Raw genomic sequence first — 24,432 nt, 5'->3', positions numbered from 1 at the left:
GGTAAGTGGTGGGCTAATTTCTTTAATTATTATGTTTAGAGGAAGAAAGGACTTTTAAGTTTGAACTTCACCTGTATAATTAAGGACATTTTATTTTTTTATGTTAAATAATCAAAGGAGTAATGTCATGGAAGTAATAAAGGACATATATTTCCAAATCCTGTACTTTTACATTAAAATATCACACAACATTTCGGTTTAAAAGTTATTGATTTCAATATATGTATTACACATAACAATCTAAATCTTTATAAAACAGAGGAATTACAAAAATGTTTAAGATTTACTTTTTAAGTCTTGAACAGTAATTAGTCTGTAAATCAGTGGCGGTTTTTCCATTTGAGCACATGAGCACGTGAGCCCCCTAGGGTAAAAAATATAATTAAAATACTTTTCTTATTGAATCCACAACATAAATAACATTCAGTTGATACGGAGTAAACGAATTATTAACAACAATGACGCGTTAAACTCGAAGCGAATCGAGCAGAGACGCGCGGACAGTGCATGTGCAGTGAGCTGCCTGGCATCTAAGCGGGGATAGGCGAGGGGCATGCGGGGGGAAGCGAGGTGGGAGGAGGGTCACTCATATAACAGCGTGGGTGCACGAGCCAGTAGTGCGACGACTGGTCGCAGCTGATGTATACATAACTTCATTTCGTTGCGTCTCTGCGTCTCTGCTGTGTGAATGTCGTAATGACGCTGTTTGTGAATATTGTGTCTCTTTTGTGTTGTTTTTTGTTACAGAGATTTGTATGTGGAGTGTTTTGTAATATTTTATTATTCATTTGATTAATATGGCAGTGACAGTAACTGAACTTAAAGAACTTAGGTTTTCTAACTTATCTCTCGAAAGAAAGGTTGAAATTAAAGTAAGTGGAAAAACCGACCCCCAACTTAACATTGTTCACATAACCTAAGGTAAGAAATAGAGACTTTAAGAGGGAATTCAATCAAAACGTATATACCAGAACCCCGTGGATTTGTGGATGTGAACAAAGCAATAGATTTTATTGCTTCCCCTGTTTACTTTTTTCGAAGCAAACTGGTGAATCTAACTGGGTAAAAAATATGGGGTTGCTGATCTTTCCCATTTGCAATCAAAAAATCAGAAAACATGAATGTTCTCAGTCACACTTAAACTCAGTTTTTGGAATTTAATATTTTGGGCAAGTTAGACATTCGACAGCAGCTAGACTGTGCTTACAGGGAAAATATTAAAAAGCACAACAAACAGGTTACTAAAAAATCGTTATGTGCTTTCCAAACTAATTGATTGTATTAATTTTTGTGGGGCGTTTGAGTTAGCACTCAGAGGCCATCGTGAGCAAGATGATTCTTCAAATCCTGGCGTTTTTAGGGGACTAGTAAATTTCCTCAGCAGAATTTGATGCTTCATTGAAAGAACATCTGGACAATGCAACAGTGTTTAAAGGTACATCTAAAAGTATCCAAAACGAATTGCTTGATTGCATGCTTGCCGTTTGCCAGGACAACATAAAACAAGAGATAAAAAACTACTAGGTTTTTTATCGTTGATCGCTGATGAAACTACTGACATTTCATCAACATTTCAATTAGTCATAGTATTCCGCTATGTCTTGCCTGATGGCCAACCTGTAGAACGATTTTGGCAGTTTGTTCAACCCACTGGTCACGATGCTGACTCAATAGCTAGATGTATTAAAAGTGCAATACAAAGTGTTGTAGACGATCCAAGCAAACTTATATCACAAAGCTATGTGGCGCTAGTGTAATGAGTGGACATCATGCAGGGGTACAGACTCCTGTTAAGCAAATGTATCCCCACGCATTTTATGTTCATTGCTATGCACACCAAACTGAATTTGGTAGTTGGACAGGCTACAAGCCAAAAACCAACAAGTGAGAATTTTTTTTTCAAATTTGAGTGATTTGACCAACTTCTTTAGCAATTCTCCACAAAGAGTTGCAGTTTTAGACACAATAGTTGGCAGAAGAATCCCTCGTGCTTCCGCAACTAGATGGAACTTCAAGAGCCGTACAGTCAACACTGTGTATGAATACAGAGAAGATTTAATTGCTTGCATGGAGGAAATAGAGGCCTCATCACATCAAGCAATCACTATCACCAAAGCAGGGGGCAATCAGACGTATGTTAGAGGATCCCAACTTTATATTTTGGCTCGCAGTGTTCCATAAAATCATGCCCCATGTTGACATTTTGTATAATCAACTACAGCTTACATACACCGATGCTGTGCGAAACAAAGAAAAATGTCGAAACATTTATTGAATGCGTCGAAAAGAAAGGCAAAACATGGATAGTGTCAAAATTGATGTTGATCAACTACCTATGCCTGTGAAAAGAGCCCGACGTGATGAAAATATTTCATGTGACGAGGACAATTGCCGCAAAAGAGGTGTGTGATGTTATTTCCAATCAAATAAAAGAGAGATACTCTTTTTTGACACACCATTCAGCGGTTTCTCTATTTGATTCAAAAAAGTTCACGCACTATGAGAAAACGTTTTCCCATTCAACTTTTGGAAGAAACAGTGCAGGTGTATTCATTTTTAGACAAAGAACGATTGTGAAAACAGAACTTTCAGTGATCTACAAACGAAAAAGATTTTCAAGTCATGAACGGGACTGTGCCGTTGTTACAGTTCGTTATTGAGAATGGCTTTACAGACTTTTATTTTCAGAAACTCACAAACTTTTGACCATTGTTTCTACCATCCCCTATGACTACTGCGGAAGCGGAACGGTGCTTTTCGACCTTAAAAAAACGCATCAAGACATTTTTGAGAAGTACCATGGGGCAAGAAAGACTAACAGCATTGGCTATGTTGTCTGTGGAAAAGGGTATGATCAGGAGTATACCTAACTTTAATGAGCGTGTAATCGATGTTTTTGCTAGGCAAAAAGAAAGAAGGATGGACTTCAACTTTAAAAACTGTACATGAACTAATCATCTTACAAAGAGTGTTTTTGGAGAAAAACTGTGTATAAAATGCGAACTATGATTTCATGAAACATTTAGTTAATTTTCAATTAGCCTATTTAACCTATTTTCAAAGTTACTTATAACCTTACATTTTTCTTTGTATCAAGAAAAATAAGATTGTATTCACATTATCTTTCTTTTGTTTCCATGTTCATAAAACATTTTGTTAGCCAATAAATCAGTTATATTTGCTAATTACTTTCTGGGCTATAAGCAATTATTAAAATGCAAGTAGTCAAATATCGTTGCAAATTTTAAGGGGTTTCTTTTTACGAATTATTCATTCCACAGCACGAAATAACTCACAGTCTTGTACACCTTTTACAAACAAATCAATTTGGTGCTATAAAGAGCCTAAAAGGACTGAAATATTTTGTTTACTATTATATTGAGCGATAACTATGTTGGCGACGTAAGTTAATTATCTAATCCTACTGTTATTTTCTTGTGTGCACCCCCCGTGACCACTTCTCAGGAGCCGCCACTGCTGTAAATTCATAAAGCATGTTTTAAACGGTGGACTCCTACTACCACTGGTCTTCAATTAAGCTATCCTTTCCTTGGTGAGTCCCACCAATAATTTAAGAAGTCAGTGCCTGTAGAAATGATGATGGGAATTTAATACTGAGAAGGATTGGCAATAGAGGGTTAAAGACCAAAATGTGGGTAAAGATATGGATGATATAAGATAATTCAAGAGTTTGCTATGGATGGAAGAGCTATGAAAGTACAAGAAGAGATAAGATGAAAAGACTGATAATAGTGCTGATAAGTTAAAAATGAAATACTCATAAAATAATATATAAAGGCAACAGTTGAGACCTTTACACCATAACTTTTGGCTTTAAATTTAATACATTTATTTTACACTATGTGGCTAAATTTAAGTTTATTTTAAAATGTTATAGCAGATCTTGCTTAAATTAGAAATATTAAGAGACAAGCTGTGAAATTTAGGTCTAACCACCATTATTGTTCATAGAGAAATTCAAAATTCAATCTTTAATATCTTTAAGACGCGTTTACACTGGAAACAAAACATGTTTATAAACAGTGTTTTGGAACAATGTTCCTCAAATCGAAGAATAACTACTTGGAACAATGTTTATAAACAATGTTTCGGAACAGAAATTCAGTGTTTCTCCACATGTTTCTTGTTTCCTGTAGAAAGCGGTAAGATCAAAGGGTGTTTATAACATTGTGGAATGTTTCGGAAACACAATACGTTTAGATATAGGAACATTGTTGAGAAACATAAATCATCAGGTCTACCAATAATTCTTTATGCGTTCTGTTGGTAGAACAAGTTGTCAGTATGTTTTGTTTCGATGGAATGAAAACAATGGTTGCATACAAAGTCAAGAATTCCAAAAATGTGTTGCTTCTATCGACTTGTCATGAAAAGCCATCAATTGATAAGGACTCAAAAAAAACCTCTAATCATTGAGACATACAACGCAACCAAAGGTGCAGTTGATATTTTGGATCAAATGTGCTATCAAATGACGTGCAGCCGAAAGACGAGGCGGTGGCCATCATGTGTATTTTTTGGCATGATAAATATTATGCTAGTAAATTCCTATGTTATTTACACTAGTAACATGGTGAAAATGGGCCCGAGACCGCTTTTAAGGAGAAACTTTGCAATGCCATCCAATATGACCTCATCACACCATGGCTTCAGCACCGTATGAACTACCCAAACTTGTCAAGAAAACTTCGCCAATCAATTGCTGAAATAATTAAGGCACCTCTTCAAACAAACAAAGTTAATGTCTCTCAGCACTCCTGTCAAACAATTTGTGGAATATGTCCATCAGCAAAACGGAGGATGACGTCAATCTTTTGCTACCGGTGTGCCAAGCCAATATGTGCCGAGCATCGCGGAAGATGCTGTGTCCATTGTACAGATGAGATTTAACCATAGACTTAGTTTTAAAAAGGTCTACTAAGCTGTATTATAAGTGTTTATACGCAATTGAATGGAATTTTTGTAAAATAATATGTATTTGTACATTTTTTGAATCCTGTCGTAATTTTTACGATTCGTTAGCTTTAACGTAACTTTTTGAACACGTTAGCTCTCTAGGGTTAAGGTCTTTGAATAGGTCACTTCCACTATAAACACCTCGTGACGCAAGTGAAGGCTTTACCCAGAACCTCCTGGGTTCTCTGTCACATAACAAAACATATGTAGCGGCAGCTAGAAGAAGAACATCCTCCTTGTCAGACGACATCTTCAAGACTGGCTATCCTAAAATGTTTAGGAACATTGTGTGCAAAATATTTCATGATAGTAGCAAAATATAAACAAAGTTCCAGGAACAATGTTTATAAACATGTTTTGTTTCCAGTGTAAACACGGCCTTAGGGCAACAATTTTTCTAATCATGTGGTTTGTGCCTTTTTAATTGTTTTTTGTCTACTGACGGTAAAGATCATGGTACAAATAATGTACTTACTATTCTTAGAGCTGTTGTTGATAGAATACTAACTTTTAACCAAAAACATGGTTAACCCTCCGGCTGGCGCGCATTTGAGCCTTGACTGGCACCCTGTTTTGAAGCTTTGTGCAGAGTTTTTAATTTTTTATCCTGTACAATTAATTATTGAAAAAAACACAAAAGTGTTATACATCAAATTACTCTGCAGAATATGTTGTACAATATAAACATAATTATAATTTGACTTGCCTAAATAATGGTGGATGTTTGATGGTCAGAACTCAAAACTTTTTTTTTTCAAAAAACAGTTTTTTATATTAAGCCATTAAAAAAAACTAAAAATTAATTTTATTTAAAAATCTAAAATATGCATAATGTTCACTTACTTATGCACAAAAAGAAAATACATAGTTATAAACACTTTTATTTACAAATTAAATTAGAATTGAAAAAAACAAGACTATATACAAGCACTAACAGTTGCCGAGTCGCGTCACGCGGAAGTAGTCGGGAGCTTTTAGCGGCCAGTAAAATAACAAATATTCATATATATATATATATAAAAGTGAATACATTATTAGAAGGCTTGGGATCTTGTGATTAAAGTGATATAACTTTTATGCGATTCGAGCGGTAATTATCGGAACTATGACGTAATTAGTAGACGATGTTTAATGAGTATATTACGACTCTGCCAGTTCACGGCGGGAAAAAATGAGTCGTAATTTACGACGTTGCCAGCCGGAGGGTTAATGAATAAAATTTTAAAGATTTAATAACTCAAGATTTGGATAGGTCGATACTATAATAATACTAGATATACCCTATTTTTCTCAAACTATATTTTGTTTTTGTTGTACACCTTTTATTTAAGGAGTTCCAGTTTTAAGCAAAATAACAATAATATATTATTAACATGTGTTTCATATGCAAATAATTGACCCAGATAAACGTTTAATCCTTGTCTATCAGCACTATACAGTTATTATTTTCTATTGTGTTTGTATTTCTAAGCTTAGGCTGTGAGCCATAGATTTTTATTTAAAATATTTAATTTTAACAATACTTGATTTTTAGTGTACTCCTGAGATTTGAACCCTTAATCTCTTATATATGATGTTCAAAATAGCTTTATATGATATGTTAAGTATTTTTTTATCATAGGGGTTATGAATAACTAAACTAGATTAGTTTAGAAACTTAATCAAACTCACTGTAACAGGTGAGGGTTCACAAATGCCAGACAGTCATTCAACACTTTTATAATGCCAGCATTAAGAATACTAAGCCAGAAAGTTTTGAACATGGTGCCGGTTACTGATACTCTTTTCCTCGGTTTGCTACGTTGACTTGTTACAGCACCATTCGTTTTAGCATAATTAATTGCAATTGGAGACCTGAAAAAAGGTACATAAACAAATAGTAAATATTACATGAAAGTTTGAAAATGTTAAATGTTATTTATTACATTTTTACTATTATTATTTATTTATTTATTTCTATTAGAAAACATGTTTTTAAGTCAGGCTACTACTTATCACTACACCTCACTAACATTAGAGCCTTGGTTGCTGACATAAACACTAAAAATGTGTTATAGTGCATTCTTTATTTTTTAGAAAATTCTCTCAATTTTTATTTTGTTAATACGGTTATAATCCAAATTTTTCCACTTGACATCTGTCACTCTTTTTCTGCCTCAAGTTCATACAACTTGATTTTGCCAACTACATTTAAAAATGTTTATTTCGTTTAGACAGATGTCTGCTGAGCTATCAATTGCTTTGTTTTGGTTATTACAGGTTGAGAGCTTTAAGAGATGTCACTTGAAGTATGTTGTTATTATTTTGAAAATAGATATTTTGTTTTCCCTGCAATTTCCACAATAAGTGACAAAACATTTGTCAACAAACAGCCAGCTTATAAATAAATATGAAGCAATCATTTTCTTATCTTTTATTCTCTATAGTCAGTTCCACATTTACTATGCAGTACAGGTCTAACGGGAGATACTCATGTTACTACCTTTACTGGGAAACTATACCTAGTGTCATGCATGTCACTATAAAGAGTGTATAAAAATATAGATGTAAAAGAAGCATATAATTTATAATGGAACAATATGTAAATTAATTCACACCGAATTGATATATATGTACTCAAATAGTATGATTTGATACTATATATTTGATATGACAATAGTATGATTCTCTTATGATAGTGTTCAAGAGACCATTTTTACTTCAATGACAGTAAAAAGATTCTAGGTTTTGCATGTGCAAATACAGGTACAATTATATGAAATTTTATTTATAGTATACAGTGTATCCTCTGATTCTCTCAGAGTACTTTTAAATTTCCATTTCAAGATGTTATGATTCTAAACAGGGTAAAGGCAGGGCAAGAAAGAATCTGTTATCTTATCTGAGAAGCATGGCTTATCTATCTGTTATTAGAATTCCTCAGCCTAAACACAATAACAGATGGCTGTCGATAACACTAGCTTGTAAACAAAGTCATAAGTCTTTAAGTTTTGTGGCATGCTTTGTATACGTCTAAGCTTAGGCGTACTAACTTGCTGTGTAATATTTTTAAGTTTATTGTGTTTATGACTTGTAATGCATAGTGTAAAATATTTTTATACTTTATCTTATCAGTGTTGATTTGATACTTTCTTACTTAACAACTGTAGTTTGAGGAGTGATATGATGTCAAGAGCTTCAGGAAAACTTATAACAAATGTCAACCGTAAAACAAAGTTGAATGTTTTTTAAATACTTCCAAAAATCTGTTCCCAAAGAAAATGTGTCATTTTGGGTGAAAAAAATTGTGAAGCAACTTTAACCAGTGTGCACTCAGTTTATAAATTTCAAAAAGAAGAAACCATTGTGAATATAGTTACACCAAGAAAAGAACCACATAAAATAGAATATAAAACCAGTAGAAAATTGAAATACAGTGGGTTTTTTGTTGGTTGTATTCGGAAAATAATGCAATGATTTTGCCAGCAATAATACTCCAACACTTGGTGCAGTTTTAGAAACAGGAAACGAAGATCAAGATCTTCCAGACTTTAAAGCCGCGTTTACACGAGGCCAGTAGGCGGGCAGGTTACTTGGAGCAGGCAACCTGAGGCAAGTAACCTGCCCCGTGTGGACGACCACACTTGTAAATCACAGGCAAGTTGCCTGTCAACCTGCCTGGTAGGTCGACTTGCACGAAGAGTAGACAACCTGCCCTCCCACCACTCGAAAACAGTACCTGCCACACAGCCTGCCTTGCACTGACGCCATGTGGACAACTGATTGATGAGCAAGTGAGCGAATTGGTGACAAACAGTGCTTTATTGGATGTTTGTTTATTGTTTAAATTGCTAACTTTTATATATTTGTGTAATACTGTACTAATTCAATGGCTCCACGTTAGACCGAAGAGATGACAATTAAGTTTTTGGAACTTTACAAGGACCAGCTTTGCTTATGGGACCAGTTTTCTGAACTGTAAAAGAACAAGAATGCACGCGAATCTGCCCTTGGTGAAATAGTTTCCGCTATGAAAATTGAAGGGTTTGATATAACTGAAGCTAAATCTAAAATAAAACCTTTACGAACAGATGCACCACTGGTATCTCTCCCTTAAGCCACTCTCTCACCCATAGTTTTTTCTTTTCCAGTTCTTCCAATAATATTTCACTGGATTCACTTACAAATTCCAGTATAAGATTACGCGTAATTTCTTGTACGTCATCATAAGATAACACAGAAGATGCACTTTCTGCCATTTTAATACAACTTAATTAAACACTGGCTCGCTCACAACTGAGTCGTGTGGACAGGGTCAACGGCAAGTCCCCAGTACAGTAACTTGCGTCAGGTTACCTGCTCCAAGTAACCTGCCCGCCTACTGGCCTCGTGTAACCGCGGCTTAAAAGACCTATGTTTTAGAGGTTGCTCAAGGAAAATAGAGTTTGCTTTAACAACATAGTAAACAATCTTTATTGTTAGAAAGAGACAGTTTAATTGTTTGGTATGTTTCTTACTTCAGATCAATGAGGCAATTTAAGAAAAAAAGGAGAAATATTGTTTTTATGGACGAAATATGGGTAAATGTTAGGCAAGCGAAAATATGGAATATATGGAATAGCGAAAATAAATCTTCGAAAATATGGAAAGATCCAACTATCAAAACACCGAAAGATGCTTTCTTACCTGGCCTCATGACAGGTTTGAAAGATCCAACTAAACGAGAGCTCAGTTTGGTACATGCAACATGACTAAGTAGCTTTGTTGAAGGAGCACAGCTTGTATTTTTAGCAAACAAAAGGAGCAGCCAATTTCCATGCAGAAATGGATGGAGATATGCATGAAAAATTGTTAGTAGAACAATTAATCACAACGTTTATCCTTGTACTGTTGTTTCTATTGATTACGCAACATACCATAGCCAGAAAGTTGAAAAAAATACGCAATACAAAAAGAAGACATCAAGATTTGCTTAATAGGTAAAAATTTAGATTTACATCGGACAGCTTGAAAAAAGAACTGCTTGTTGAGTTGCAAAAAAATAAGCACTTGTATTCACTGAACATTAACAATAAGATAACCAAGACCCATAAACTCTAAGTTCTGAAACTCTCCCCTTATCACTGTGATTTAATCCCATTGAGTTAGTCTGAGTTAAAAGACATGTTGCCATAAGTAACAAAATATATATAACGTGAAGCACATGGGACCATTGATTGAAAACACTTTTAAAGCCGTTACAAAGTAAAATGGAAAAATTACTGCAAGCACATAGAACAAATTGAAGAAGACATGTGGAAGGTAGGTAGATAATTTACGAGGAGATGTGGAACCAATAATTCAACCTTCTGGATCTTCAACAAACTCTGAGAATGATAAAGAAGTTAGTTCAACTGTGTTGTAGTTCAGCATTGTTGTCGCTGTAGAACAGTAAAATTAGGCAAGGTAACCAACATAGTAACATAAAATATAAATATAACATAAAATAATAAAAAAAAGAAAATAAACAGTAAATTTGAGTATGATTTCTAATAGATATGCATGTTTTTTTAATAACTACTTTAATACTTCACTTTTACTACTTTTACGTAACTGCAAAATATATTTAATGTGTACATAATGTACACAAAATCTATGAACTGTCATTATTAATTTACATTAATTAAAATTTGTATTTTAAGATTAATATTTTTCAGTAATAACTATGCTAATACTTTAAATTTACCACAGTAATTTCATTTAACTGAAAAGTCATATAAATTGTAACATGTACATAACCCATACCTAGAACAAGTAACTTGCTTCTTGAATAATTTGTTGTCTAAACTCTTTTTCTGAAAAAAATACATTTGAGACGGACTAATATTTTTAGTATAACAGAAATAACATATTTAATCCAGAGTGTTTACGGAGCATGGCACCGGGAGTTGATGTCTTGAAGCCTTCTACAATAGAAACTGCCATTTGGATAACATGGCTTATGGCTGTTCTGTACTGCACAGTAAACGTGGAACCGGATATAGAAGTTAGACATGGAATGTCTCTTTACAAATAGTTTCTTTTTACAAAAGTGAAACATTATTTGCAATGTTAACTATTTTGAAACAAATTATTCATACAAATTATGAATACTTTAGAGTAGAGTGATATAAAATTGTAGTTTAGAAGCATTGAGAACAATTTTAAAAGTTGTCACTTGTGTATTAATTTGGAATGATCTTATCTTATAAAAAAAACAAACATTTTTGACAAAAACATTAAATAAAATTTCATATCTGTTAATATTTTTCTATTCTTTTCTTTAAAAATGTCACTACTCTTATTCTAAAATATATAGTTACATTATTTCAGTTGAAAGCCAGGATTTGTTTTGCTTAACTTTTTATTAAGTTTAGCAATTGCTTAGAAATCGATATTTTATTAACAAATGTTTTTATAATTCTTACATATCCCTGCGTATTCTTTACATAATGACAACTGGAAGAATATAATGTTAAGAAATAAGGGTACAACAAATGTTTTCTAAAACTCTATACTTTGCAAAATGTGGCATGATATTTTTTTAGCACAGGAATATTGATAAAATTACATATCATTAAAGCGATGAATATTTTCAATTTAAATTCTTTAGAATTTTAATTTTATAATTCCAGATTATATTTTAATTTTTTAACTCTCTGAACTGTTTTTTTATAACTGATCAAATGAATAATTTTGAGTACTACAATCTGAAAGTGTAGTGTCATTCATTATTATTTATAATCTGGTTATGAGAGAGTAAACTCATCAATATTTTCAGCGGAATGTACTACCAGAAATCAAAAATTTGTTTGACTTCCGGTTCAAGTGGCTACAAAACAACTGACATCTTAATTGACCATATGACCTCACTTGCCTTCAATTGAGCCAAGCAGCTCTATAACAGTATCTCAGAGCTAAATTGAACTGAGTGGAAACAACCACAGTCACTGAATACCAATAAGCTGTTGACTTTAGGATCTTTTTTACACTTAAAGTTCTCAGAAGTAATCATTGTAAATGAAAATTGGAATCATACATAAATAATGTGTATAATTAAGTGTCTTGCCAAATTTATTCCAAAATTATTATTGTACTAAACTGACAGGCTAGTGTATGACGGCTGGCAGTTTTCTGGTCATGATGGTCAGAAATTGTATTTTTATTGGTAATATGTAATGATATTTAAATAAAATGATTAAATCATCTTTCATATTTGAACCAAAATTTTGAACTTTAAAAATATGAAAGATGGTTTAATTATTTGATGTAAATATCATTACTTATTACCTATAAAAATACAAATATACACACAATATTGGAAATTATTCACAATCAAAAATCTCCATACTACCAAAACTAATATATATTATATTTTTTAAATATGGTTTATTCTAATTTTTAATTATATTTTAATGTAATTAGCAGTAATATGAATGTGCCTTAAAAACTAATATTTAAGTTTATAATCTACTCTTTAAAATTCTGTTCTTTATCTTTTGACGCAGTATGTTCATAAAAAGATTTTCTAGATAATTCTAGAACATGTAGCTGTTTGGGTAGATTTTAAATGTAGATTGACAAGAATAATGTAGAGATCTTTAAATGTCTTAAGTAGGTATTATTGCTAATGATATAAAATAATGATATAATAAAACTAAGTTAAATTAATTGTCCTTACTCAAAGTTTTTTTTCATAATCTTATTCCATCGTTTCTCAAATTTTGCGACAACATAATCAGAGGTGTCATGGTATCTCAGATTCCACAGGTCGTCTATAGTCAGCGGTTTACGGAAGCCCTTCCATATGAGGGACTCATACCAGCCGAAGAAGCACATAGATGCAAAGGAAGCACTCTCTACCGGAGAAGGTTTCTGGAACATTAGTAACATTGATTAACTAATAATATTTATTAATAACAGTTTGATGTTTCACACACATAATTTACAAATAGGAGATGGGGATGGGACATTTAAAATTTTATATGGAGGGGAAGACATTATACAAACAACTGTTCTAAAGTGCCAAATTCTATGTAATTACTGAACCAATAAAATATATGGAGTGGATAACATAGTAAGCACAGAATACTTTTTTTACTTTTCTTGTGTTACACATTCATTTTAATGTCTCTTAAACGTAAATATGATGAATGTGAATAGGTAAACTTTAAAAGCTTTACACTGGATTACAGCTTTACAGCTTTAGGTGGATTTGCTCAAATTTGACATGGTTTTTTGCAAATAGCATCAGAATATTTAATCATTTTTATTTTTAAATACAGTATAAAAAGACAAACATATCTGAATGAAACAACAGGCCAGTAGAATAACTACTGGTTTTGATGATGGACAAATTTTGTTCCAATACATGAAGGGTCACCTACAACATTTGAAACGGTTTTAACAAATTTGAGTTTTGACATTTATAGTTAGTTGTATGTTGCTGGCCATAAACCTCACAAGTGGATATTTGCTCTTAGGCCTACAAAACAATTATTTCTATCAGTCTTTATAATATCCAAAAAGGTTTTTTTTATAATGGTTTTTGTTTGAACCATTTTCATATGATCTGAATTGTTCATAGTTAAAATTAATAAAACCCCAATAAATTTTAAGTAACAAAACTGTTTTCTATTAATTTAAATCTAATGCATCTATTTCTAACTGGCTACATTTAAACTAAAATCATACAAAATTATGTAATTTATTGAATACATGTTTTAATGGCAACAAACACTCAGATCATAATTGCCTGAATTTATTGAATACTGATTCAGCTCATATTTACAGTCAAGAGGGTTTTACAGCCAACTTAGAAGGTTTTTGGTATTGTGTTGCAAAGTACTATGAATTTTGTCAAGCTGTTGTATTTTTTGTATATAAGATTTCCAAATGAATATCAGTATAGAGATAGTAAAAAATACACACCTCTGTTTTTGGTCGGTCTGTAACTCTAGGAAGTGGATCAGCAAATAAATTCAAAATCAGCATAACTACTACAATAGGGTAGTAGATCATGTAAAGGTAGAACCTGAAGTTTGGCTCTTCTGTAATCTGTAAATAAATAGATCATTTATTTAGTTTGAAACCACAATCAATCAATACATATGAGCAAGAAATGTTACTGATCTAAAAAATCTATAGATGGGTGCCTGAATTCCGAATTCTCTAAACACGATCGTGATTATAGATTCAATGCATAATAATACTAAAGTGAATAATTTCCATTATTCTAGTATAAAGAAATAAAACCATTTCAAAATTATACATTAATTTATACTATGTAAAAATTCTAATGGTGTCTGTCTGTTCATATATTCAATTAATCAGTGAATCAGGAATTTAATCAAGTTTCATTATGTAAAATGACCAAACAAAAGAAGCGCACAAAAAGAATCAAAAGTTCCACTTAGGGTGATGCTTCTATATTGGAATAGTACAAGATAGAATATTAGAAAAATATAATAGAGCATGATGTTTAGTGTTTTGACATAAAGTCACAGAGAATAAATACTTGCAGTACTTACTCCAACTTGCCGCAATTCTGTTCTGAATTGAAACACCCCGGCCAAACTGAGCACAAGCCAGAACGCAAGCAGTCCCCCTGACGTGTGTATTCCCCGCACTCTGTCCCATACCAGGATAACAGCAGCCAGCATCTGCAACAAGATGAAGATCTTATCAAATGAATTTTTAATATTTTCACTTGAAACTGTTTTGATTTTGGCTTGAAAACATAATTCAGCAAGTTTATATATTCGACATTTGTCAATTTTATATACTTTCAGAAAAGAAAACAAAAATTCCAATATTTCTTAAAGTTTAATATTAGAGTATTGCTTAGGACAAAAAGTGTTATCATTTATTTTTACAGAAAAAGCTTTTTATTTTACTTATGAAATCACATACACAAACTTTACCTAACTTAGCATCTATTTAAACTTAATTACTAGCATTACATAAGATTTTGAGTTTTATGTATTTCATGATAAATTATACTACTAAAATCATAACTATTACAATATTAAAATATTGCTGAATCTCAACATAATTTCTATTTTGAAAAAATCAAAATTTGTAGCTACCAGTGGCAAAAATTAAATTAATTAATTACTTCTAAAATAATTAGGTATTGTTTATACGTACTTTATGCTTGTTTTGCTGTATTCCACAGAAAACCACAGTAGAAAACAAAACTTACTTTATAATTAATTAATTTTAATAATAGATTTATAAAATATAACTAATTAAGACATAACTAATTTATAAAATATATTTAATTAAGATATAATTAATTTTACAGCTATTGTAAGGTTTGAGGTTAAAGCCTGAGAAAACAAGCAAGCCAGAAATATAAGGGACAGCAATGTAAGCAAAAGAACTGTTCTTGTTTCAAAATGTAACTAAATGGCAGAATACTTTTTAAATAAAACTAAATAAAAGAACTTTGTATTGATCACACATAAATGGAAATGAGCACTTTTTGCTAATTCAGTATTTAGTTTTCTTCAAGGAAATGAATAATTTATTTTAATTTACTGGATACAGTTAATTGTTTCTTTAAATTGTTTGGTTTATGTAAAACTAAATACCATTTTAATGAATTGAGCAAGAGACTTTCTCAGCTCAGGTGTAGCTATGATAAAGCTCCATAATAGGTAATTGAGGCTGTTAGTCATAGTATACAGCTTATCACTGCCAAGAGGTGTGCGCTATCTCACACACTAAATCACTTAAGAGCCTTTGCTGGTGCCAGCTTGTGACTGGTTGAATGATGTGTCTCATATTATAGTCATAGCTTACAGCTTATAACTTTCAAGAGGTGTGCACTATCTCACACTCTAATTACTACTTTAAGAGCAGCTGGTGACTGGTTGAATGATGTGTCTCATATTATAGTCATAGCTTACAGCTTATAACTGTCAAGAGGTGTGCACTATCTCACACTCTAATTACTACTTTAAGAGCAGCTGGTGACTGGTTGAATGATGTGTCTCATATTATAGTCATAGCTTACAGCTTATAACTGTCAAGAGGTGTGCACTATCTCACACTCTAATTACTACTTTAAGAGCAGCTGGTGACTGGTTGAATGATGTGTCTCATATTATAGTCATAGCTTACAGCTTATAACTAAACTGGTCAAAAGGTGTGCACTATCTCACACTCTAGTTACTACTTTAAGAGCAGCTGGTGACTGGTTGAATGATGTGTCTCATATTATAGTCATAGCTTACAGCTTATAACTGTCAAGAGGTGTGCACTATCTCAACACTCTAATTACTACTTTAAGAGCAGCTGGTGACTGGTTGAATGATGTGTCTCATATTATAGTCATAGCTTACAGCTTATAACTGTCAAGAGGTGTGCACTATCTCACACTCTAAATTACTACTTTAAGAGCAGCTGGTGACTGGTTGAATGATGTGTCTCATATTATAGTCATAGCTTACAGCTTATAACTGTCAAGAGGTGTGCACTATCTTACACTTTAAATTACTACTTTAAGAACAGCTGGTGACTGGTTGAATGATGGAAAATTACACAGGTCACTCACTATATATTGAGATAAGTGGACATAAAACCAGAGTAAGAACTTCACTGAGAAAGCAAAATGCACAACAAATTCTTATACTTGTTTGAAAACTTCACACCATAATACTTTCATGTCTGTGTGAGATTCATATCTTTGTTAGTCACTCACTAATGGAAAAAGTGTAGATGTGTTAAAACTTTGATTTCCTGCAAAATGTCTTAAAATTCAATAAAAAGAAAATACATTTATGTTTTGAATACAAGCTCTAAAGTACTATATAAAAGTAGTAGCCTAATATTGTTGAATTACTAGGATTACAACATTGGAATTTTGAGTTGATTTTACAGTGAATAGATTTAAAGGAAAATTGAACTGTCAATGGAAACTAGTCTTATATCAAACACAGTAAGTGAGCAAATACACACTCTCAAAATACAAATGCATACGAGGTGTGGTTATTAAATAACGAGACTGATGTAAATAAATTTATTTTTATTTCATACACAATCACTTGTCACTGCCAACCTTAGGAAACAGGTAGAAGTCACATGGTGCAAGATCTTGTGAATAAGATAGATGTTCTAACACTGGGGTGCTGTACTTGGCTAGGAACCTCTTGATAGATAACGTGGAATGAGCAGGTGCATTGTCTTGGTGAAGAACCCATGATTTGTTCTTCCATATTTCAGGATTTTTTTTCTTTACTTTTTGATGTACCTCAAGGTAATAATACTGATTATTTCTTTGACCTTTAGGAGCCCAGTGAAGGTACAGAATCATATAGACATAAAAAAAACAATCATCATGCTTTAAATGTTGACTACCTACCTCATTCGAGCTTTTTGGCTCTCTGTAAAGTTAGGCTTGTCCAGTGCATGGATTGGTGCTTCGTTTTCAGATCGTAAGTAAAAAACCACATCTCATCACATGTCATTTTCATTTACAAAAATGTGGGTCATTTTCAATCACGTATAAAGAGTTAGTGCAAACATTTTTGTGAGCTTATTGTTATTCAAACGAATTTTAGGCACAATTCTAGCGCACACTTTTCACGTGTTAAAATTTTCCAAACACATTATCAATATCTACAGTTTCACTAATTGCGCGAATACTTAATAGACAATCAGACCGAATCAAGTTACCAAGTTTTTTGACATTGAAGGGCGACCTGGCCACGAATCATATTCAAAGTTTCTCTGCCATCTTTAAAACGCTAAAACCATTAAAAAACACAAACCATTCAAAAACACTTGCCAATGATTCATTGCCATACACTTCTTTTAGTAAATTATAAGTTTCAGTAGCAGTTTATCCAAGTTTAAAGTGAAATTTCACAATAATCTGTTGCCTACTTTTACACTAACCATTTTATCTGGGCAAAGAAAAAAAAACAATGATAACGTGAAAGTAAGCAAGATTAACTGCATATTAAAGAGAAAGGTTCACACTAATTAAACAGCTGTTCATTAATGGCAAACATTATAAATAAATACCAGATACATGAAAATTAATAAATGTTTCAAACCATTATAGCCCTACAATGACTTTTTCTTGAAAAAAATGAAAAATGTTTATAATTAACACTATATATATGTTATGTGTACGTGTGTGTGTATATATATGGTTTGTGTTTTTTAATGGTTTTAGCGATTTAAAGATGGCAGAGAAACTTTGAATATGATTCGTGGCCAGGTCGCCCTTCAATGTCAAAAAAGTTGGTAACTTGATTCGGTATATATATATATATATATATATATATATATATATATATATATATATATATATATGTGTGTGTGTGTGTGTGTGTGTGTGTTTGTGTGTGTGTATTTATATATGTATATATATATATATATATATATGTGTGTGTTTGTATTTATATATGTGTATATATATATATATATATATATATATATTTATAAATTATGAGGCAAAATATATGTAAATATTATTTCATTTAAATTGTTTGCTTTGACCCATACCACACCTGTTTATTTTGTTGTTTAATTTGCGGACAGCCCCAAAAAGATGGGGGTGCTTGTGTTTAAAAATGTTTAAAATATCAATTTTTTAATAGTATGTTACTTTCTGTTAGCTGTCCAGAGATGTTAATTTTTAATTGCTAAAAGAAAAAACTATTGTTGTTAGTTCAAACAAAGTTCTATTACAAATGTTTAAGCATATTTCATTAAATCTGTCTAGAACAGAAGCTACTTTCCAAGACACACAAAAGATAGCTTGTAAAAAGAGAAAATTATAATAACATATTTGTTTGGAATGAAAGATAAATAAAAGAATAAATGTGTGTTTAGTACTCTCATGACATCCACTCATTAATTGAATTATATAACCATTTATGAATTATGATTTTGTTTTTATTAAAATCATAGATAAATGTTAAATGAATGATATAAACCATAGTGTTGGAGGATTTTTTTTTTAATTTACCAATAAAACTATATCCCAACTTCACTGATGTGTTAGTTAAATGATGATGAGCTAAATAAAATACTTACGAAGGTAAGGGTCAGTATTGCAGGTGTCCAGAGAGAAACTGGATATACTTTCTCACCCTGGAATGACTGTACAGCTGAGATGACAAAGCTGGCTGCACTGATGGCGATCAGTACTAGGTTCAGGAACTGTAACACAACAAACACTCCCATGTTTAGCAGTTCATAGAAAGAATCAGACTGATTATATAGGAGTCCACAGTGGTTGAGTCCTGAAACTAAGCAATCTAAAATTAAAACACAATTAAAATTTTAGAATATTCTATTCTTGCTGAAATACAGCAGAACATGGAATATAGAAGAAAGTTACCAAACAAAACATTCCATACAATTATTATACAACACAAAAGTTGTTTAGAGATTTCTTAATATCTAAGGATAATAAGGAACACTGGAAATAATTAAGAAAGAAAGTAATTTCTACAAAGAAAATAATGCTCCCTTGTGGAGAATTTAACCAGTACTTCGTTTCAGACAGGATAAACAGCAAGGAAGAGAATTCAATTTATGAAGAATTAAATCATTTTAATATAATTTATATGTTTGGCTAAACCAATTGGCTTCTATACTGTCAGCGCTGTTACTGATAATTAAAAAGTACCTACCATATTTCTAATTACGATTCTTTATCATTATTGTAATAGCCTAGCCCACCACAAAACAGGTGACAATTTTGTGTGTGTTAGATGTGGGCGAGTCAAGGTCACGTGATAACAGAACAGCTGGCATGATTGCTACACACAATGCTGTTGATAGTATTCATGTTTACCTTAAATATTCACTGCAGCTGAGAACTGAGATTATATTTACACAGTGATGACATTCTGTCTGCACTGTTCCACTAAAAATTACCACCAGAAACCATAGTGTTGTGGTTGTTCGATCAGCATGAAATTATCGAAAACCCCAGCCTGTGCATAGTCTTAATGACCGCTGGTCGGATATTAATTAAGCTTTAATTGATAATGATATATCTCTACTACAAACACATATGATTATATAAGCGAATCTACATTACTGGCAATGGCAAATTTGTTGTAATACAAAGTGCAAACTAAGCATAGATATGTTTACTAGAAATTATTTATCTACTCTCTATCTATTGATACAATTCTCACAGCACATCTTTCTGCTTGTACAGTCATCTTTTCCTAGAACACAAAATTATAGTGGTTAATGAACTGTACACAGCTGATCACTTCTTGGTAGACGGGAGAGTCACCAGAGTGCAGCTGCTGGATGTTTGTTGCCAGACTAGTAAAAGGATTCTAGGGAAGAGGCACAACTTTGACAGCAGCCCTTTGTTTAGACCAACATAAATTCTTCTTACGTTGTAAATTGTTACATAATCAAAGCATTTGATTTTGTAAGGAAGTAGCCACACGTAAATTTCTTCAAAAAATATTAAATATGAAACTTTTAGATTAAAACATATTTGTACACTGACCTTCCGTTATCAGTCGTCTAATTATTTCAGTACATGTTACCTGACTTGTATCATCTGTTATTAAGATCTAAACACAAACATATTATCCTTCTATTGGACAAGAGTTAAAGAATTAACCAAGCCTATGTAATATTAACCCTTGATTTAAAATATTTTATCATTTTTAAATGTCCTGTAATATCCAAGAGATGTAATAAGAAATTCAACTTTTTATGTCTCTTGACAAGTAATCTTAAAAATTACATTGCATTTTTAATAGCCCAACCAAAAACAATTGCAATGCCACATACACCCTAATACATGCTTAAGAATTATTAATGCACTGAGAAACATTTGCAGAATCAACGAACACAATAAACGCCGTATATGTGTCACGCTTTTCAATTGTGTGTCAAACCTATTTATAGAATCACTAGAACATGCACTATTAGAGTATGCTGTATTATACTAACACAGTGTTGTCCATGCCGTGAAACGACGCGCAAAATTCCAGCACTGGTTTTTACGGCGTGTGTAAAATCCACTCAATAGTTGGCAAAAATTCAAAATATTAAGTATGTATGAAGTATTTAAAACCCTAACAATCCTTAACAGTGGAAGTCTCGGCATAGTATTTCAACCCTTGAGATTAAAATTTCTGCCTACTTTCTCTTGAAATCAGTGAAAGAATAGGCCTAGGCTTACACCTGAAGAAATCGACCCATTTAGTATAAGTGATTTTAATCCAAATTTAAAGCAAGTTTAAATCCATCTGGTTTTTACCGTAACATAACAATTACAGTCCCTACCTATACAATTACATACTTAGTATAACAATTTTTATACCATACGTATTTATTCTCTAGGTATGTCTAAGTGTTTCAATTATTAAATTATGTATTATATTATATTTGAGATTAAACAAACATTTACTATGTCAGTCATTGACATTTAGTTCTGCAATTACATCTCTAATGAGGGGTTTAGTTAGTTCCCTCAAGCCACCCCACCGGGCTTTTTATTTGGTTGTCTGTGGTTTTGTAACTTAGTAGTTTATGGGACTATAAACTAACAGCCTGTTTTTGTCCAAAATTGATTTATTTTGTCTTTATCATAATTAATGAAAATATTCCACAGTTTTTCTGTTTTCATTCAGCACACTAAAATTAATAATTAAAAAACCTCATTTTTGTATTTTACGATTTGAACCTGATACAAACACTAATAGCACAACCTTTTCTCTACTTCTTTTTAGTAATTTTCATAATAAACGAAAGCTTCCTTATTAATTAATTATTATTTAAGTGCAGGTACGTAAACGATTCTAAGCTTAACTTTAAACAAAAAACGTGTCCGTATATAGCTTAAAATTTAAGATTAAATTTATTCTTTTCAAGTACCGGTATATATTTTAATTGTAAATTTATAAAATTTATATTACAAGTATTACTACTGGTGGGGAATATTGAAGTAGATATTCCATTATTACTTACGGTTTCTTGTTACAGAGTTAGCATAAAAAACAGCTACAGATCAAAAGAAATTTAGAGTCATAATTAAGATATTAGTACTCGTAACATGTACAGAAGACAGAGTCATCATTTTGGAAAATCACGTGAAAACACCCATCACCTTATACCAAGAAATGTGTAATTAATTTATGCACTTAAAACAAATTTCTCGTGTTACATCTTATTTTAAAATAAATTAACATAATTAAAATGCCTGCTGCTACGTACAATTCACATTGAGAAAATAAAAGAGACACAAGGAGCCACAAATAAAGACTTTACGTGGCACTGGCCCACGCCAAGCGCACAATAGCTTCACGTGGCGTTATGGTGCCTTTGAAGAAGACATTCTTTACAACAAAAAAGTTAATTTAACGTGATGTTACATCCCCAACCCCACTAATTAGCAAGTACAGGAAACTGCTCGCTAAGAAACTATAAGGATATTTTTTTATTTGTATCAAGAGCTATAGAGGACCCATGTGTGTGTGTGTGTGGATAAAATGGAACGTGACGAAAGATTGCTTTGTAATGTCGATTGTCAGATAGAAATGACACAGATGCAGACAAAAAATATCAAAGCAACAAAGGCAAGTGATTGTTTAGATCCATAACTGACAACGCGTAACATGTCTACCTCTTCACAAATAAGAGTGTTAAGTTCATAACAAATGTTGTTTCTGATTAAATAAATACATTTATTTTGTGTAAAATCATATAATATAGTCCTAAGCAAAATTCTAATGAAATATTTTTCATAGTCACCCTAAAACATTAATGGGGAATTTATTACAACAAGATATGCTTGGTATCATATTTGTTCTGATTATGGCACTTAGTCACACTATGTGGTTGCATCAAGCCCTGCAACTGACTTAGCGTTGCAACGGTTATTTTGCAGCACCTGCAGCCCTGGTGTTATAAGATCAAACATTCTGAACATGCCGTAACTGTTAATTAGTTACCACCGCTTTGATATTGTTGCGGGATAGCCTTGTTTTAACTTCTTCAAAAGTAAAATTGGGATTTAGGAAGAATTTTGTTATTTTACCGACTTTTTTAATCCTCGAGTTTTTTTTTATCCGACTTCATTGTTGAGATAACGAGTCTGCCTTATTTTATATCGTTAAATAAACCAGACCAGGAGTTAAATGGGCAATAGACGACACTTTAGATGTCGTACTTACAAATGTTTTGGTCTGGAATTTTCAAAAACTAAATACCAGATCAAAGTTATGAACAGAAGAATATATTGATAATTTATATACAATTTAACTGTAATGTTAAAGTAAAAGTTCATTATAGTTTAGTGTGTTAACACATTTTTATAATTATTTTATTTTGTTTTATTTTTACAAATTTGATATAAAATAATACAAATTCTTTAAAAGATAATAGTTAAATTTTTCTGCGTTTGTTGGGTACAGTTTTTGAGAGTTTAATTTATTGTTGTCGGCGCTGGCCCCTAAACACAAACACTATCAATACATACAAAAGGATGTACATTGATATTTTCATTATGTTTATTTATTTATTTACTATGTTTTTGTATAACATTTCTCTTATCTGATAACCACGGTTTATTTTGTTTGAAAATTAAATAAATTGAACAGAACCAAAAAATTAAGTCAAAATTTCTGGAGTTTAAAATAAAATGAGAAAAAGTTATTTAATCCATAGTTGATCGAATTAAAATCCACCTTACGTTGTCGGTTAATAGCGACGCAACGTGTGAGAGCTTTGTGTAACAAATGTCGTGTTCTTGTGTTGAATTTTTTAACATGTCCATTTTATTTTACAATTTAAAAAGTACAAAATATAAATTGTGATCCACAAAATAATAAAAAAAGCACATATTATCTACCGCGCAAGTGGTAAGAACCCCAATTCCAGTTATACTTCGATAATAATCTCAGTTTGTGTTAGATGTGGGCGGGCCAAGGCCTAGTCATAACAGCTGGCATGATTGCTACACAAAAATATGCTGTTGATAGTATCATGTTTACCTTGCGTATTCACTGCAGCTGAGAACTGAGATTGTACTGTTTATTCACACACTGACGACATTATGACGTCTGCACTGTTCCACTAAAAATAAACCCGAAAATTACACAGATATGGGGTTTTATAACAAATTGTTATTGAAATCTTACTGTATATGACAGAAATACTTATAGCTTACAACAAGACTCGGACTCCTTAAACGGTGGGCATTGAAAGAAGAGCTCCTTCCGAAGTTCAGCGAGTTAAAGACCCGAAACACTCTTCTCACCGGCACAAGACCAAAACCAAAACATTTACCAAAACAGGATGTATGTGAATTACTATCTATCCCCAGAGAACAAACAGTTCCTCAACAAGTTTAAAAAGAGGTGCCAGGAAATCGTTTATACTTTGTATGGTGCCAACATTGTTTTGTTAGAAAGGTCGCCAAAAAGTCTACAATGTATCATAACAATTGATTTGAAAACC

The 24,432-nt window shown here is 32.1% G+C and overlaps 1 protein-coding gene across 1 annotated transcript in view; it reads right to left on the bottom strand.

Annotated features, from left to right (window-relative positions):
- LOC124375220 (multidrug resistance-associated protein 1-like) overlaps nt 1-24,432 on the bottom strand; it is a 160,864-nt gene that overhangs the window by 100,418 nt on the left and 36,014 nt on the right. Inside the window, exons 3-7 of the mRNA XM_046833347.1 lie at nt 19,027-19,152; nt 14,505-14,636; nt 13,906-14,031; nt 12,656-12,849; nt 6,649-6,831 (exon numbers count right to left, since the gene is read on the bottom strand). Coding sequence (XP_046689303.1) covers nt 6,649-6,831; nt 12,656-12,849; nt 13,906-14,031; nt 14,505-14,636; nt 19,027-19,152 — 761 coding nt within the window. The remainder of the gene's footprint in view (nt 1-6,648; nt 6,832-12,655; nt 12,850-13,905; nt 14,032-14,504; nt 14,637-19,026; nt 19,153-24,432) is intronic.

The sequence above is a fragment of the Homalodisca vitripennis genome, chromosome 1, assembly GCF_021130785.1.
Source record: "Homalodisca vitripennis isolate AUS2020 chromosome 1, UT_GWSS_2.1, whole genome shotgun sequence".
Classification (NCBI taxonomy): Eukaryota; Metazoa; Arthropoda; class Insecta; order Hemiptera; family Cicadellidae; genus Homalodisca; species Homalodisca vitripennis.
The sequence above is the reverse complement of the archived record's forward strand: the minus strand, read 5'-3'. Positions and strand labels throughout refer to the sequence as shown.